This window comes from Cherax quadricarinatus, chromosome 16 (assembly GCF_038502225.1).
Source record: "Cherax quadricarinatus isolate ZL_2023a chromosome 16, ASM3850222v1, whole genome shotgun sequence".
Lineage (NCBI taxonomy): Eukaryota > Metazoa > Arthropoda > Malacostraca > Decapoda > Parastacidae > Cherax > Cherax quadricarinatus.
In genome coordinates, this window is record NC_091307.1 from 3787893 (window position 1) to 3802378 (window position 14486).

The 14486-nt window shown below is 43.5% G+C and overlaps 1 protein-coding gene across 1 annotated transcript in view; it reads left to right on the top strand.

Moving 5' to 3' along the window:
- LOC128688793 (nephrin) overlaps positions 1 to 14486 on the top strand; it is a gene marked incomplete at its 3' end in the record, with an annotated part of 745578 nt that overhangs the window by 550957 nt on the left and 180135 nt on the right. The window contains 2 exon segments of the mRNA XM_070085373.1: positions 6739 to 6909; positions 7861 to 8151. Of these exon segments, the coding sequence (XP_069941474.1) occupies positions 6739 to 6909; positions 7861 to 8151 (462 nt within the window).

A 14486-nucleotide genomic window follows, 5' to 3' on the forward strand; every position in this document is an offset into this window, starting at 1 on the left:
GACGGGGCATCATTTACTTCCTGGGAACACCAGTGATGCTGTGTGTGTGTGTGTGTGTGTGTGTGTGTGTGTGTGTGTGTGTGTGTGCGTGCGTGCGTGCGTTTGTGTGCATGTGTGCGTGTGAGCATGTGTGCGTGTGAGCATGTGTGTGTGTGTGTGTGAGAGCATGTGTGTGTGTGTGTGTGTGTGTGTGTGTGTGTGTGTGCGCGCGCGCGTGTGTGTGTGTGTACTCACCTAGTTGAGGTTGCAGGGGTCGAGTCCAAGCTCCTGGCGTGTGTATGTGTGTGTATGTAAGCGAGGGAGGGAGGAAGGGAGCGTGCGTGCCTGTGTTCTGTGCGCGTGTGAGTGTGCGTGCGCATGCCTAGTTGTAGTTGCAGGGTTCGATTTATATAACTCCTGGCCCCGCCTCCTGGGACCTGGTCGTGGCTGGGTTCACTCACCCCGGGATTGGTTCTGTGTATGGAATATTGCTGCACACTGTAAGCCCCTTTTATGACAAGCGATATCGCAGAGTTAGAGAATCACAGAGAACCTTAACTCTCAGTGGAAATTCAAACACCTAAATTATTAGAAATGCCTGAGGTCCCTTGAATTGTACTTCCCGAGAAGCAGGCGAGAAAAGGGCATCATAATTTACACGTGGAAAATTCTGGAATTTTTTGTCCCAATGTGTACACCGAAAATACTTCCCACGAGAGCTCTTGGCTCGGCAGGTAGTGTAAAATGCGCTACCTAAGACAAAACAAAATAAGTGTAAAGAGACCAGGTCTTTACAACACCCTCCTTCGTACTAATGGATAAATAACAAATCCCTGGTTGTCTTTAAGCATTAACTGGATAAGTTGAAGTTAGTTCCTGATCATCCAAGCTGTGTTGCCTACTTTGAACTGCGAGCGCTTAGTACCAACAGCCTTGTTGATCAGGCCATCAATTGGGATGCTTGCTTTGAAATTGGACAACGGGGGATGCGGTGACTTCCTGGAATACTCTTTAGGTAACCATATTTTTACCCAGGTCATTATATTATTTTTCATTGAGGCTAAAAACCTATTTCCTAACATTTCTGTAGGTCACCCACATCTTTATCCTCTCTATATACCCTCTTGTTCCTGCTTCCCGCCTCTTGAACTAGCTTAACCTATCCATCCTACCAAGTCTCCCAAGTATCCCCTGCGGTAAATGGCCCCTTCTTATTTATCACCTGAAGTCAATATAATTGTAATACGTATCTCGTACGTTCTAATCATGTCTCGCTAAATCTTTCCCTTCCAAATGTCATCGGCTTCGGCTCTTTTAGGTTCAACATATAAGCAACATATAGCCTCATGCATCTCCTCTGGTAAAATATGTTCGAGTGCTCTCGACACGTGTACCTGAATTACGACACAATACTCAGGCCTCAGCGGACAGCGACGTACCCAGCAGGTCCTTATCCGAACAGTATCCTGCCATCCTTCCGCTCCGATATCTTTCAACGTCAGCAAAGCGATGCTGGGAAAGCGACGGATCACCAGGATTTATAAGACCTCATCAACATCGAACTGTATCTGGCTAACAAAGTGTCACCGGCGAATAATATTCCGATTTACAAATGGCCTAGGACGACCGGGGGCGTACTTTGAGTGAGGAAAGGGGGTGAAGGGGCACAGTGAGGAAGGTGCGCAGATGCGCATGAAAACTGTTCATCAGCGCAATTGTCTCTCGCGGAAGGAAAGAAACAGATGCAAATGTGGTTCACAGATGTCGCTTTAAGGTCAGCCGAGCCTGCTGGAGTTGCTGCGTTGTGTCCTGTTTGCTGGGTATTCCTGAAAACTGTTCCCTGACATAATTTACCTCACAGTGTAACTATGTAAATTTGTCTTGACTTACGACCCGAGCGTTGGGGAAGAGACTTCTTTGCTCCAAGTTGGAGATGGAATTCTTGTATATTTTTATCTCCCTGAGCAGTTGGCTTGGCATAGTTTGTAAAGTGAAATATTCCATTTAATAACTAACTAAACATCGGGATATTCATGGATTTGAAACTTCTTGCATAGTTATAATTATATTTGCATATATATAAAGATGAGGAGTGAGATAGGAAGGGTTGCAGAGCGAAGGGCTTCTCCTCATAGGGGGAAAGAGGGTTGGACGACGAGGGTTACCTCTCTGGAAAGGAGAATTTGTGGAGTGAAAGGGTTGGGGGATGAGGGTTTTCCTCCAGAATGGGTGCGTGAGGAGGAAGGGTTAGAGAGTGAGAGTTTTCCTTCAGATTGGAGGGTGTTTGAGGAAGAATTGAATTGCGAGGGTTGCCCTCCAGTATGTGTGTGTGTGTGGAGAAGCCAGGTGGAGGGTGAGCGTATAAGAAGTTAACAATAAAATATAAAATAAAACTTCATTTTAATCAGAAAGTCTATATGAAATTTCCCTCCAGAGTGGCAATTAATACATAAAAAATGAAAATGAAAGCTATGACTCAATCTCGAAATGTTTTTCACCTTGTCTTCATCGCCAAGCTTGGTGTCCTCATTCCACACATTACTGCTTCCGTTCCTGAATAAATCTACATGTTTAATTGTTGCCTTTTGATACCTAGATGAGCTATTCATTTTCTTCCAGCCGTAATTTTATCGACTTGTCACAAAGAGAGAATATTTATATTTATTTCGATTATATTTTCGGTCCCACTGTAGATATTTTTTGATTATTTTTGAGAACAACTGGCGTAGAGTTGACAGCGGCTACAAAGGAGAGGCGTGCTTATGGCAGGTTGTGGATAGCATTTGTGATGGGGATCCCGAGAGTGGCAAGTTTACATAGTAGGGTGAGGACTGCTAGTGTGAATGGCTGCTGATTGGGTGTGACAAGAGTATTCAGTGGACAGTGCTAGCAGCGGCTCCCGTCGTGGTCTGATTTAGATGAAGCTGAAATTTTGTACTTTCAAATATTGGTGTTCATCCTATAATCAAGGATATTTGGCATAGGTCTATAAGTGTGTGTGTGTGTGTGTGTGTGTGTGTGTGTGTGTGTGTGTGTGTCTGCTTGTATATATATGCAAAAAATCGCGAACAAGCGATGCAAGATGCAAAGCAAGCACGTGTTCGTTCAGATTTCATCGTCTTTTCTGCAGTATTGCAAGCTCCTGATGTGTTCATTGCAGCACGAAAGGCCCAGAGCTATATTTTAACTCCTCCCGTAGTTGTTTTGCATGTGTGTGTGTGTGTGTGTGTGTGTGTGTGTGTACTCATCTAATTGTACTCACCTAATTGTGGTTGCAGGGGTCGAGACTCGGCTCCTGGCCCCGCCTCTTCACTGATTACTACTAGGTCCTCTCTCTGCTTCCTGAGCTTTGTCATACCTTGTCTTAAAGTTATGTATGGTTCCTGCCTCCACTACATCACTTGCTAAGCTATTCCACTTCCTGACGACTCTGTGAAGAAGTACTTCCTAACATCCCTGTGACTCGTCTGAATCTTCAGCTTTCTATTGTGACCGCTTGTTTCTGTGTCCCCTCTCTGGAACATCCTGTCTCTGTCCACCTTGTCTATTCCACGCAGTATTTTGTATGTTGTTATCATGTCTCCCCTGACTCTCCTGTCCTCCAGTGACGTCAGTCCGATTTCCCTCGACCTTTCTTTGTAGAACATTCCCCTGAGCTCCGGAACTAGCCTTGTGACAAACCTTTGTACTTTCTCTAATTTCCTGACGTGCTTGACAAGGTGTGGGTTCCAAACTGGTGCTGCATACTCCAGTATGGGCCTGACGTACACGGTGTACAGTGTCTTGAACGATTCCTTACTAAGTTATCGGAACGCTATTCTCAGGTGTGCCAGGTGCCCATATGTTGCAGCAGTTATCTGGTTGATGTGTGCCTCCGGAGACGTGTTCGGTGTTATGGTCACCCCAAGATCTTTCTCCTTGAGTGAGGTTTGCATCCTTTGTCCACCTAGCCTATACTCTGTCTGCGGTCTTCTTTGCCATTCCCCAATCTTCATGACTTTGCATTTGGCAGGGTTAAATTCGAGAAGCCAGTTGCTGGACCATGTGTCCAGCCTGTCCAGGTCTCATTGTAGTCCTGCCTGATCAGATTTAATCCTTCTCATTAGCTTCACATCATCTACAAACAGGGACACTTCAGAGTTTATCCCTTCCATCATGTTATTCACATATATAAAAAATAACACTGGTCCTAGGACTGACCCCTGTGGGACCCCGCTCGTCACAGGCGCCCGCTGTGATACCTCATCACGTACCATGACTCGTTATTGCCTCCCTGTCAGGTATTCTCTGATACATTGCAGTGCCCTTTCTGTTATACATGCCCGACTCCAGCTTCTGCACTAATCTCCTGTGAGAAACTGTGTCGAAGGCCTTCCTGCAGTCCAGGAAAACGCAATCAACCCACCCCTCTCTCTCGTGTCTTACTTATGTTACATTGTCATAAAACTCCAGAAGGTTTGTGACACAGGATTTGCCTTTCGTGAATCCGTGCTGGTTGTTGTTTATAATCTTGTTTCGTTCCACGTGCTCCACCACTCTCCTGATAATCTTCTCCATGGCTTTGCATACTATACACGTCAGAGACACTGGTCTGTAGTTTAGTGCCTCGTTTCTGTCTCCTTTCTTAAAAATGGGGACTACATTTGCCGTCTTCCATACCCCAGGTAGTTGCCCAGTTTCGAGGGATGTATTGAAGACTGTGGTTAGTGGCATGCACAGCGTCTCTGCTCCTTCTCTAAGGACACACGGGGAGATGTCCGGAGCCCTCGACTTTGAGGTATCTAGGTCACTTAGCAGCTTCTGCACCTCCTCCTCCGTTGTTTGTGTATCATCCAGCACCTGTTGGTATATTCCCTGTTGGCGTTCCCCTCTGTGCTGTCTTCTCAGAGCCATTCCTGTCTCGACTGTAAATACCTCTTTAAATCTTATGTTGAGCTCCTCGCATGCCTTGTGATCGTTTCTTGTGAGCTCCCCACCTTCTTTCCTCAGCCTGATCACCTCGTCTTTGACTGTTGTCTTCCTCCTGGTCATGGACCGGGCCGCGGGGGCGTTGATCCTCGGAATAACCTCCAGGTAACCTCCTGATGTGGCCGTACAGCAGTTTCGGGTCAGACTTGACTTTCGATGCTACGTTATTTTCATACTGTCGCTGGGCCTCCCTACTTACCTGTACATGCTCGTTCCTGGCTCTTCGACTAATCTCCTTATTTTCCTGTGTTCTTCGCCTTCTGTACTTTTTCCATTCTCTATTGCACTTGGTTTTTGCCTCCTTACACCGTCGGGTAAACCAGGGGCTCATTCTGGTCTTCCCATTATTTCTGTTGCCCTTGGGAACAAACCTTTCCTCTGTCTCCTTGCATTTTGTTGTTACGTATTCCATCATTTCATTTATCTACTTTCCTACCCGTTCTCTGTCCCACTGAACCTCTTGCAGGGAGTTCCTCAAACCTATGTAGTCCCCCCGTTTACAGTCTGGCTTTTCTTATTCAACTCTTGTTACCTTCTCCACTTGTAACTCCACTATGTATTCAAAGCACAGAACCACGTGGTCACTAGCTCCTAGGGGCCTCTCATATGTGATGTCCTCAATGTCTGAACTGCTCAGGGTGAGCACGTCTGTGTGTGTGTGTCTCGCACCGAATAGGTAAAATTGGTCATTTAGCAAGAACTCATTTAAAGTTAATTCCCTTCTAAAATTCTCTCTTATACCTTTAAAGGTATATATTTTTTCGTTTATGTACCAAAAGAAGCTTAGAAAATTTACCTAAACTTATCATGACATGGGCAATTTAATTTAGCCTAATTCCACTAAATATATTTTAGATAAGTTTACAGTAATTTAATAATAAACAAACACAACGAAATATATTTTTTTTTGTTAGGTTCGGAATGATTTTTGCGAAATTACTGTATACACAAATTTCGCTTGTTTTATTCTGCAAGAAGAGCGTTGCAATTTAAGCCGGATTCGCTAGTTTTACCTATTCGGCACTACATTATGTATGTAGTTCCTTGATAATGTGAGAAGTCACGAAAGCGTTTGTAATTTCGTTGTTTTTTCACGGTGGTCGTTCTGCATATTGTGATATCACTTGTTTACTGTAATCTTATTGTGTGTGTGTGTGTGTATATATATATATATATATATATATATATATATATATATATATATATATATATATATATATATATATAGAGAGAGAGAGAGAGAGAGAGAGAGAGAGAGAGATGAAAATAGCTGGAGTATAGGACTAACTCAAGTATTTAGCAACTCAGTGCAACAGAATTATAAGAAAGTGTTCCTGCCCACCACACCAAGAGGCCTTATTATTGTATGGACTTGCGCGAATGATACTTTAAGGATGTTTTCGAGGTGCAAACCCCCGTGGACTCGTCCCAAACCAGGCTTCCTGGTATGTCAAGACCAGGCAACCAGGCTGTTACTGCTGGTAGCACAGCAGGTCACGAACTAATGTGAGGAACTTAAGAAGGGTATGGAGCGAGGGACTGGCAAAGGTTGGAGTGCATTGTTAAAAAAAAAAAAATATCATTGCGGTGGGACTGCTACATTCCCAGTAATTAGAGCTACAGTCTACTTCCTCGGATGAAACCTGGTTACCTCCCATTTCCCAGGTCCTATATGACCCTTGCGGGTCCAAAGCTTCCTAAAGAGTATAGTATAATAATTCTGATCGATACTAATAATAATAATCACATTAAGTTCTACCTCTATATGCATATTCATTTTTGGTGTTTCAGAAACACGGGTCGACGTCACGGAGGACTCGACGAAGCGACGGAGACATAATCTACTCTCCAAGTTGACGCTTCGACTCACGCCCGCTGATGATGGCTCCCACTACTCCTGCCACGCCCACCACCCCGCTCTCAACACGCCCATGAAGGCCACTGTCAAGGTCTCCGTGCAGTGTGAGTATTGTTCTTCCCCCTGGCTAAGGTTTGAGTTTAACCCCTGTGAGAATGTCTCATTTATCTCCCTCTTGTTTCCTCTCATTTTCTCTCTCCTCTCTTTTATCCTCTCTCTTTTCTTCTCGTTTCTCTCCTCTTTTCACTCATCTCTTCTCTTTCTCTATTTTCTCTCCTTTATTTTCTCTTTCGCGCTCTCTCTCTCTCTCTCTCTCTCTCTTTTTCCCTCCCCCTCCCCCTACAAGCACCTCCCTCCCCCTCCCCCCTCCCTCACTTCTCTTTTGCTTCTTTCTCACTTCTCTTTCTTGTTAACTTTTATAGCTTCGTTTTTTTACCTATCTCTTATTTTATTTTATTTTTCAGTTTATTTTATATTATGAACATTATTCATAGGAATGGTAAAAAAATTTGTAAATTCATGCAGGTAACCCACGTGTATGTTTGGCAATTGCGTTAATTCATACGCGCATACTAACGCATACACATGCACCGATAAATATGCAAAAACGTACGCCATGCAAAAAAAAAAAAATCACAATGCGCACACACACAGTCACACACACCAACGAACGAACACACAGGTCATACACAGACGGGGGAACATCACAGTTCATTTATATAATCGCAAAAGAGACCTGAATACCTGTGTTTACGAGCACAAATGCATTTTTAAGATATATTTATACAGTGCAGTTGCATTAAAATTCATTGTTCTCTATTACCAGGCGTATCACATTGCGACAATAAACAAAGCAGGTACATCGTGTCATATGTTCATTTATTTCATTGCAATTCACTTCAAAAGGCTTTTAAAGTTTATAAAAATTTTAATATGCAACAGCAATATCAAATATATCACTGGAACAGTCAATAACGTTTAACAAATTTCGGTGTCAAATTACACTCAACATCCTGTTTTCAGTACAGGATTGATTCCCGTTTTCCTTCGTACAGATCCTCCTGGTCCTCCAGTGATCACAGGATACACCGCCGGGGAAGCCATCCGGGCGGGGGAGGAACGGACGTTAACCTGCAGGTCTCGGGGTGGTAACCCCCCTGGCCGCGTCGTCTGGTACCGTAACAACGCCAACATAGACAGCACGTACCGTCCCACGGGAGGAGAGAGCGTCAACGAGTACAAATTCATCGTAGACTCGTCGGATAACGGTGCGGTTTACACCTGTGAGGTGGGGAACAATCTGACGGAGAAGCCGCTCCTCTCATCCGTCAAGTTGGACGTCCAGTGTGAGTAAACTCATTGTTTCTTAACTGTGTCTTTAATTGCTCATTAACGTATCTTGTTTACAGGTTATGCTTCTTTACGTGATGCTCTTTCTTTAATTATGTAGATGAATAGGGAATAAAAGGTCTAACTACCAGACGAGCCTGGCCCATGCCCGGACTCCGGGAGTAGGAAAAGACTCGAAATTCATCAATGGTAAGGTAAATAACTTAGGAGAGGAACCGTCTGAAGGCTTTTCGATCCGTTGTCATCAGGTTCCTTACCTATGTACGGGTTTTAGGTGAACGAGCGAATAGATTAGATTCATATGCGAATTGAATTACTTGTCGTAAAAAGTCGTGTGCATATCAATATGTATGTGTGTTAATCTATTTATCTATATTAAATATTAAATATATGGTATAGATTATGTTCACCTCTAGCTGCAATAATAGGGACTCATAGCCTTGGAGAAACAAATAAAAAATACCTTCGAGGAAAAAAATAAATTTCTCCTTGAGGTTGTTAGAATATTCAACTTTTGCCACCCTATCTTTAATACTTATACATACCTGCTTTATTATGCAATATGGAATGCGCAGTTTAAAAGATACATTGATGGTAAATGGATGCAATTAGTACAAAATTCAAAGTGCAAAATTTAGAAGTTGCATTGCAGATGCCCAAGTGACAAAAACAATCGCATACCATACCACGGGTGGGGATAGAACTCGCGATCAGAGAGTCTATAAACTCCAGACAGTTGCGTTAGCCACTGGACCAGCTGGCTAACGCGACGGTCTGGAGTTTTGAGACTCTGATCGCGGGTTCTATCCTCTCCCATGGTATGGTTTGTTTGCAATCGTGTCATTACGATTTCGTGAGTCAAAACAGTGGCATGTTTATTAATAATTACATATTAAAAATTTCTTCCAACTCCTATGAGCTGGGACGCGTACCCAAGATACGTCTAATTTTAATATATACGGGGAAACGCTGAACCCTGTGGGATCTTACAGCTCCTGTGGAATAGGACTGAGATGTGATCCCTGGCAGGTATATATTGTCTAGAAAGACAGTGTATAATGCGTTAGTAGTAATCTTGTTGGACTGGTCATGACCAGTCACTCAATAAATAGAGCTCACCACTCAGAGGTAGCTTTTCAAAAACAACTGACATTATTTTCTTTTAACTACACCAGTGAGATGCACTGGAATCCTTAGTTTCCCTCATGAGTCTTTTTGCTTAAATCCTTTAGGAACTTGAAAGTTATTTTCCCAAGAACTGAGGGTATCCGAACATATATCATAGACTTTGAAGACTCCTGAAGTTTGCAGCTGCACCTCCTTCATTTCTTCTGTATAGGAGATGTGTGTTAACCTGTTCGGATGCACTTGTGCTGTCCCTTACAACCTGCTTTCTATCTATCCAAATCTGAAAGGTAATTCCATCGGGACGATTTTGGCTGCTATCGGATCTGCAGAGTTGGGCTGGCATCCTTATTGTTGGGGATCTGGCTGTTTCAAGACTTCTCTTGACGATGACCTCATCATACCTTGAAATCTTTCCCTCAGATTTAAGGCAGATGAGATCATGGTACTCGAATCTACTTGCTGATACTCTGCCACCTGTGTTTGGTGAGGATAGGAGAGTAAGGCGAGGTGGAATTAAGGATGGTCAACAGAAAATCCCCTGTATGAGAAGCACTCACTGTTGTTAAGGCTATATTCTCTAGTTCCGAGCTATCCCTGTGTATCCTTGTGTAGTTAGGGGGGACTGTTCTCGTCGAGGAACCTGGTAGAGCATCAGGGAGCCTGGTCCCCTTAATGAACACTGGGTCGTGAACACCAGTTGTCCCTTAGGTAATCAGCAAGAATCGCCGCTGCAAGTTCGCTGGACGGCAGGCACAGAAAAGGAGGTCAGAAAGTGGGATTTCTGATGCCCTGTGTGCATTTGTGCTTCCTAATCTGATTGGAAGTGTAGCTTGTTTTCATTGCCCATCTTCTAGAGTCAAGCTAAGTGTGAGTACTTTGTGAATTTTGACTTCAGGAGACTGTCGTATTCCTTTAGTTTTGGGTTGTCATTTGAGGAGAGACATCTTAAGAAATATGTTAGACTGGTCAGGCTCAAACACTTAGTAAACAACCTCCACCACTCGCTCAAGAACAACCCTCGGCACTCCCTCATGAGCATCTCGCATCTACTCCCTAAGAAGAATCCCCCGAACCTGACCGGAGCCCCAACTTCCACCACTCCCTCAAGATCAACACCCCTAAACACTCCATTAAGAAGACCTATGCACTCACCACCCCCTCATAAAGACTCCCACCACTACTTCCACAAGAAAACTCCCACCACCGCCACTCATGCAAGAGTAAAGAAATTTACCTTCATTTTCAATTATTCCACTTTGGAAAACTCCAGGAAATAAAAACTGGATCGGAGTATACAACAAATTTCAATCACATAATAGAGCTAGAAACTAATATGAAGGACCTGGGAGTGATAATGTTAGAGAATCTCACTTTCAAAGATCTACTAGAAAAATTATTTGATCGATTATAACCTTCAAACCTAGGGATGCCAAGCCAATGATGATTGTCTTCAAATTGCTTGTTTTCTATACGCAGGAGTATTGCTGCACACTAACGGCCCATTTCAAAGCAGCCGAAACTGTAGACCTGGAAATTATACAGAGAACTTTCACTGCACGTGTAAGTTCAAGGAAGCACCTAAATTACTGGGAATGGCTGAAATCCCTTGACCTGTACTCCTTGGAACGCAGGCACTAAAAATACACGATAATTTATACTTGGAAAATCCTAGAGAGACTAGTGCCAAATCTGCACATGGAAATCACTCCTTACGAAAAGAAAAGTCTCAGCAGGCGGTGCAACATATCCCCAATGAAAAGTAGGGGCACCATGAGTACGCTAAGAGACAACACATTAAGTGGCCGGGGCCCAAGATTGTTCAACTGCCTCCAAGCATAATTGAGGGGGATTACCAATAGCCCCCTGGCTGTCTTCAAGAGGGAGTTGGACAGGCAACTAAAGTCAGTACCTGACCAGTTGGGGTGTGATTCGTACGTCGGTGTGCGTGCGACCATGAGTAACAACCTAGCTTATTAGGCCCTGATCTACCACGAGGCCTGGTCATGGACCGGGCTTCGGGAGTTTTAACCCCTGAAACATCTTCCAGGTATACTCCAGGTATTCCCCTGCCATTGAATACCTATCGCTTCTGTTTCCCCATCCCTTCTTTCTCTCCCTCTTTCTTCTTTCTCCCCCCCCCTCTACCCTGTGTACGTCTCTTTTATCATGGTAATCTCTTTGCACGATCCTCTTAGACCGCAAACTCCGCTAAACATGCGACTCTCTTATGAAGTCACAGGAAGACGGTTGTTTGATATTCATCAGCGTGGTCCACCAAGCAAGGTGGAGCCACTGTTGTTCCTACCAGCTACTTGTTGTTGTTCCTCAAACTTGAAGGCAGGGAAGTTTGGGCGACAGGAACATGGTAGTGCATAGCAATATATATTGGTTAGCTGCTGCATGGCACGTGAGTGAGCGAGCGAGTAAGCGAGCAGTCAAGCACGGGCACGTATGTACTTCTCGGGAAAAATCAAGAGACAAATTCTAAGCAGAGCAGTGTCAAAAATAGGCTGGACGTTTTAGCATGCTTCCAGGACCTTACACGTTTAAACCCAGTGTGTGGTGCTTACGCTGAACTGCGTGCAGCATGCACGTAGTCTGACTGCTCATACAAGGAACCAGGATGCTTGGTTTAAGACCGGGCCACAGGGGTAATGATCTTTTGAAACTCTTACAGTACGGAAATGTCCGATAAAACGGACCTCCATGAAGCGGATATAGGCTAAAATGGAATGTCCTATCTTGAAAGCCTCAACATACCTTAACCTTTGAGTTTCGTGATTTTTTCTACTCCCAGCGCCCGATCTAGGGCCAGTTTCGTCTGGTTCTTGCCTGGTCAACCAAGATGTCAAGTTTCCTCTTGAAGACTTGAACTCTTATCCCAGCAGTGTTTCTGATATCTGCTGGTAAGATGTTGAATAGTCTGGGGCCACGGACGTTGATATTGTGTTCCCTTATTGTGTCTACTCCGCCCATACTTTTCATTTGAGTTTATTTTTCACTTCTTCTCATGTCTCACTCCATTATGATATAATGGCATTGTGCAGATTTGGGACAAGGCCCGTAAATACTTTCCAGATATATATTATCATATATCTCTCTTTCCTCCTTTCCAATGAGCTCATATTTAAGATGTTAAGGCGTTCCCAGTATTTTAAATGCTTTATTGGCTCTATGCGGGCCGTAAACGATCTCTGTATCTGTTCCAGCTCTGACATCTCTCCTGCCATGAACGAGATAGTGAACACTGAGCAACATTCCAAATAAAAGAGTACAAACGATTTGAAATGGCACCATTGGCACTATTTCCCTTGTTTTGAAAGTTCTTATTATCCACCCCGTCATCTTCCTGGCTCTCTTGAGATTGGTCATATCGTCTTATTTGAAAGAAAGGTCACCTGGCATAATTACTCCCAGGTCTTTCACGTGTTCTCTTCGTTTTAATTATCTTTTTGTGTTTTGTATACAGTATCCTTTTGAGTTCTTCATTCTTTCCATGCCTAAGCAACTGGAACTTATTACCACTGAGCATCATGTTTCTCCATTGCCCACAGAAAAGTTCTGCTTATATCTTCCTGAAAATTGTTCAGTCTTATGCCGAGGTGACTTTCATACTTATTTTAGTGTTATCTGCAAATGTTATAAAACTGTGACGGGTGTTTTTATCAATGACTGCCATGATGATAAGAGACAGCAGAGGTACCAGGACAGTGCCTTGGGGTGCTAAGCTTGTTATCTCACTGATGCTGGATTTTGCTCTGTTTACTAATGTGTTGTGTATGTTAGAAACCCGAAAATCCATTTGCTTACCTTGCCGGTTATATCTATCGCCCTCATTTTGTGTGCAAACACCCCATGATCGCATTTGTCAAACGCCTTTACAAAATCTATGTATATCATTTCTGCGTTTTGGTTTTCTTCCAACTCCTCCGTAACTGTCACAGTGGTTTAGCATTTGTGACAGGCATGATCGTCCTGCTCTAAAACCGTGCTGGTTTGGGTTATGCAAATTGTGCCATTCAATAAAGTTTGTAATTTGGCATCTCATCACTCGAAGGTTTTTATGCGAGATATTAGAGCTACTGGCCTGTAATTTTTAGCTGGTGTTCAGTTACCTTCCTTATGCAAAGGAGGTATGTCTTCACTCCTTAAGGCCTCTGTTATTTCACCTAGATCTAAGCTATTTCTCCAAACATAAAACTAGAAGGTGGAATTTAGTCTAAAAATGATAATTATTGCAATTATGTAAATGTCAAGCTTGTGTTAGTTAATATTACAGCATAGTCATGCAAACTTAAGATTCACGACGTAATTAATAATAGTTGGATTAATCCAGGTAATGGCAGTGCCAATTAGCTTGCTGTAATTTGTACAGGTCCAAGTTTCTGGGCGTCTCAGTTGCAAGACGCTGAAGATAGCGTGTATCTTCCTCAGTTGGTGAGAAACAGGATTATGAAGGTCGCGTGTATCTTCCTCAGTGGGTGAGAGTCAAGTGGATATTCGTCAACTTTACAAGAAATGCATCGGAAAATAATAGGAAATACGTGGGCACAACCACCAATTGATCTTTGATGTAATCGCGACTTGATACGTGTTAGTTTTCCTATAAAATATAGTTCAGATAGCAACTGGTACCTACACCAGTCAGTGTCAAGTACACGACCTAGATGGGAAGATTTTTAACTCTAGTAGTGTAAACTGTGGTAAACACACTTGTGACAGAAGTCACAGGATCGATTACCAATACTTCCTCTGCATCACTTGAATTTCTAGTTTTATTTATTTAGCCTCGTTCTGTGCTCTACCATGGCAGTCTCTGTACAGTGTATTGTGTGTGTGTGTGTGTGTGTGTGTGTGTGTGTGTGTGTGTGTAAATCAGGGGGAGAACGAGAAACAGAGAGGGACAGGGTGGTGGAGCAGCGCATGAAAGGTATCGAATCACCTCTGAAATATGGATCTCCGCCAGCCTCATGGGAGCCCGTCGTCCTTATTGATGCTCCATGTCCTGCTGGGTATTCCCTGCCATCATCAGAGAATCGAATCGCTTTGATCTTGGCAGCGCAGCGTGAGTAGGATATCTTTCCCAGCGTCGCCAAACGTTTGCTACCTTGTGATGTACCATAAAAACGTCTTTGGGTCCTGGAGGTTTGCATGCGGAATATACCCTTTCTGTAGCATCAACTTGGAAACATTGTCAGGGATG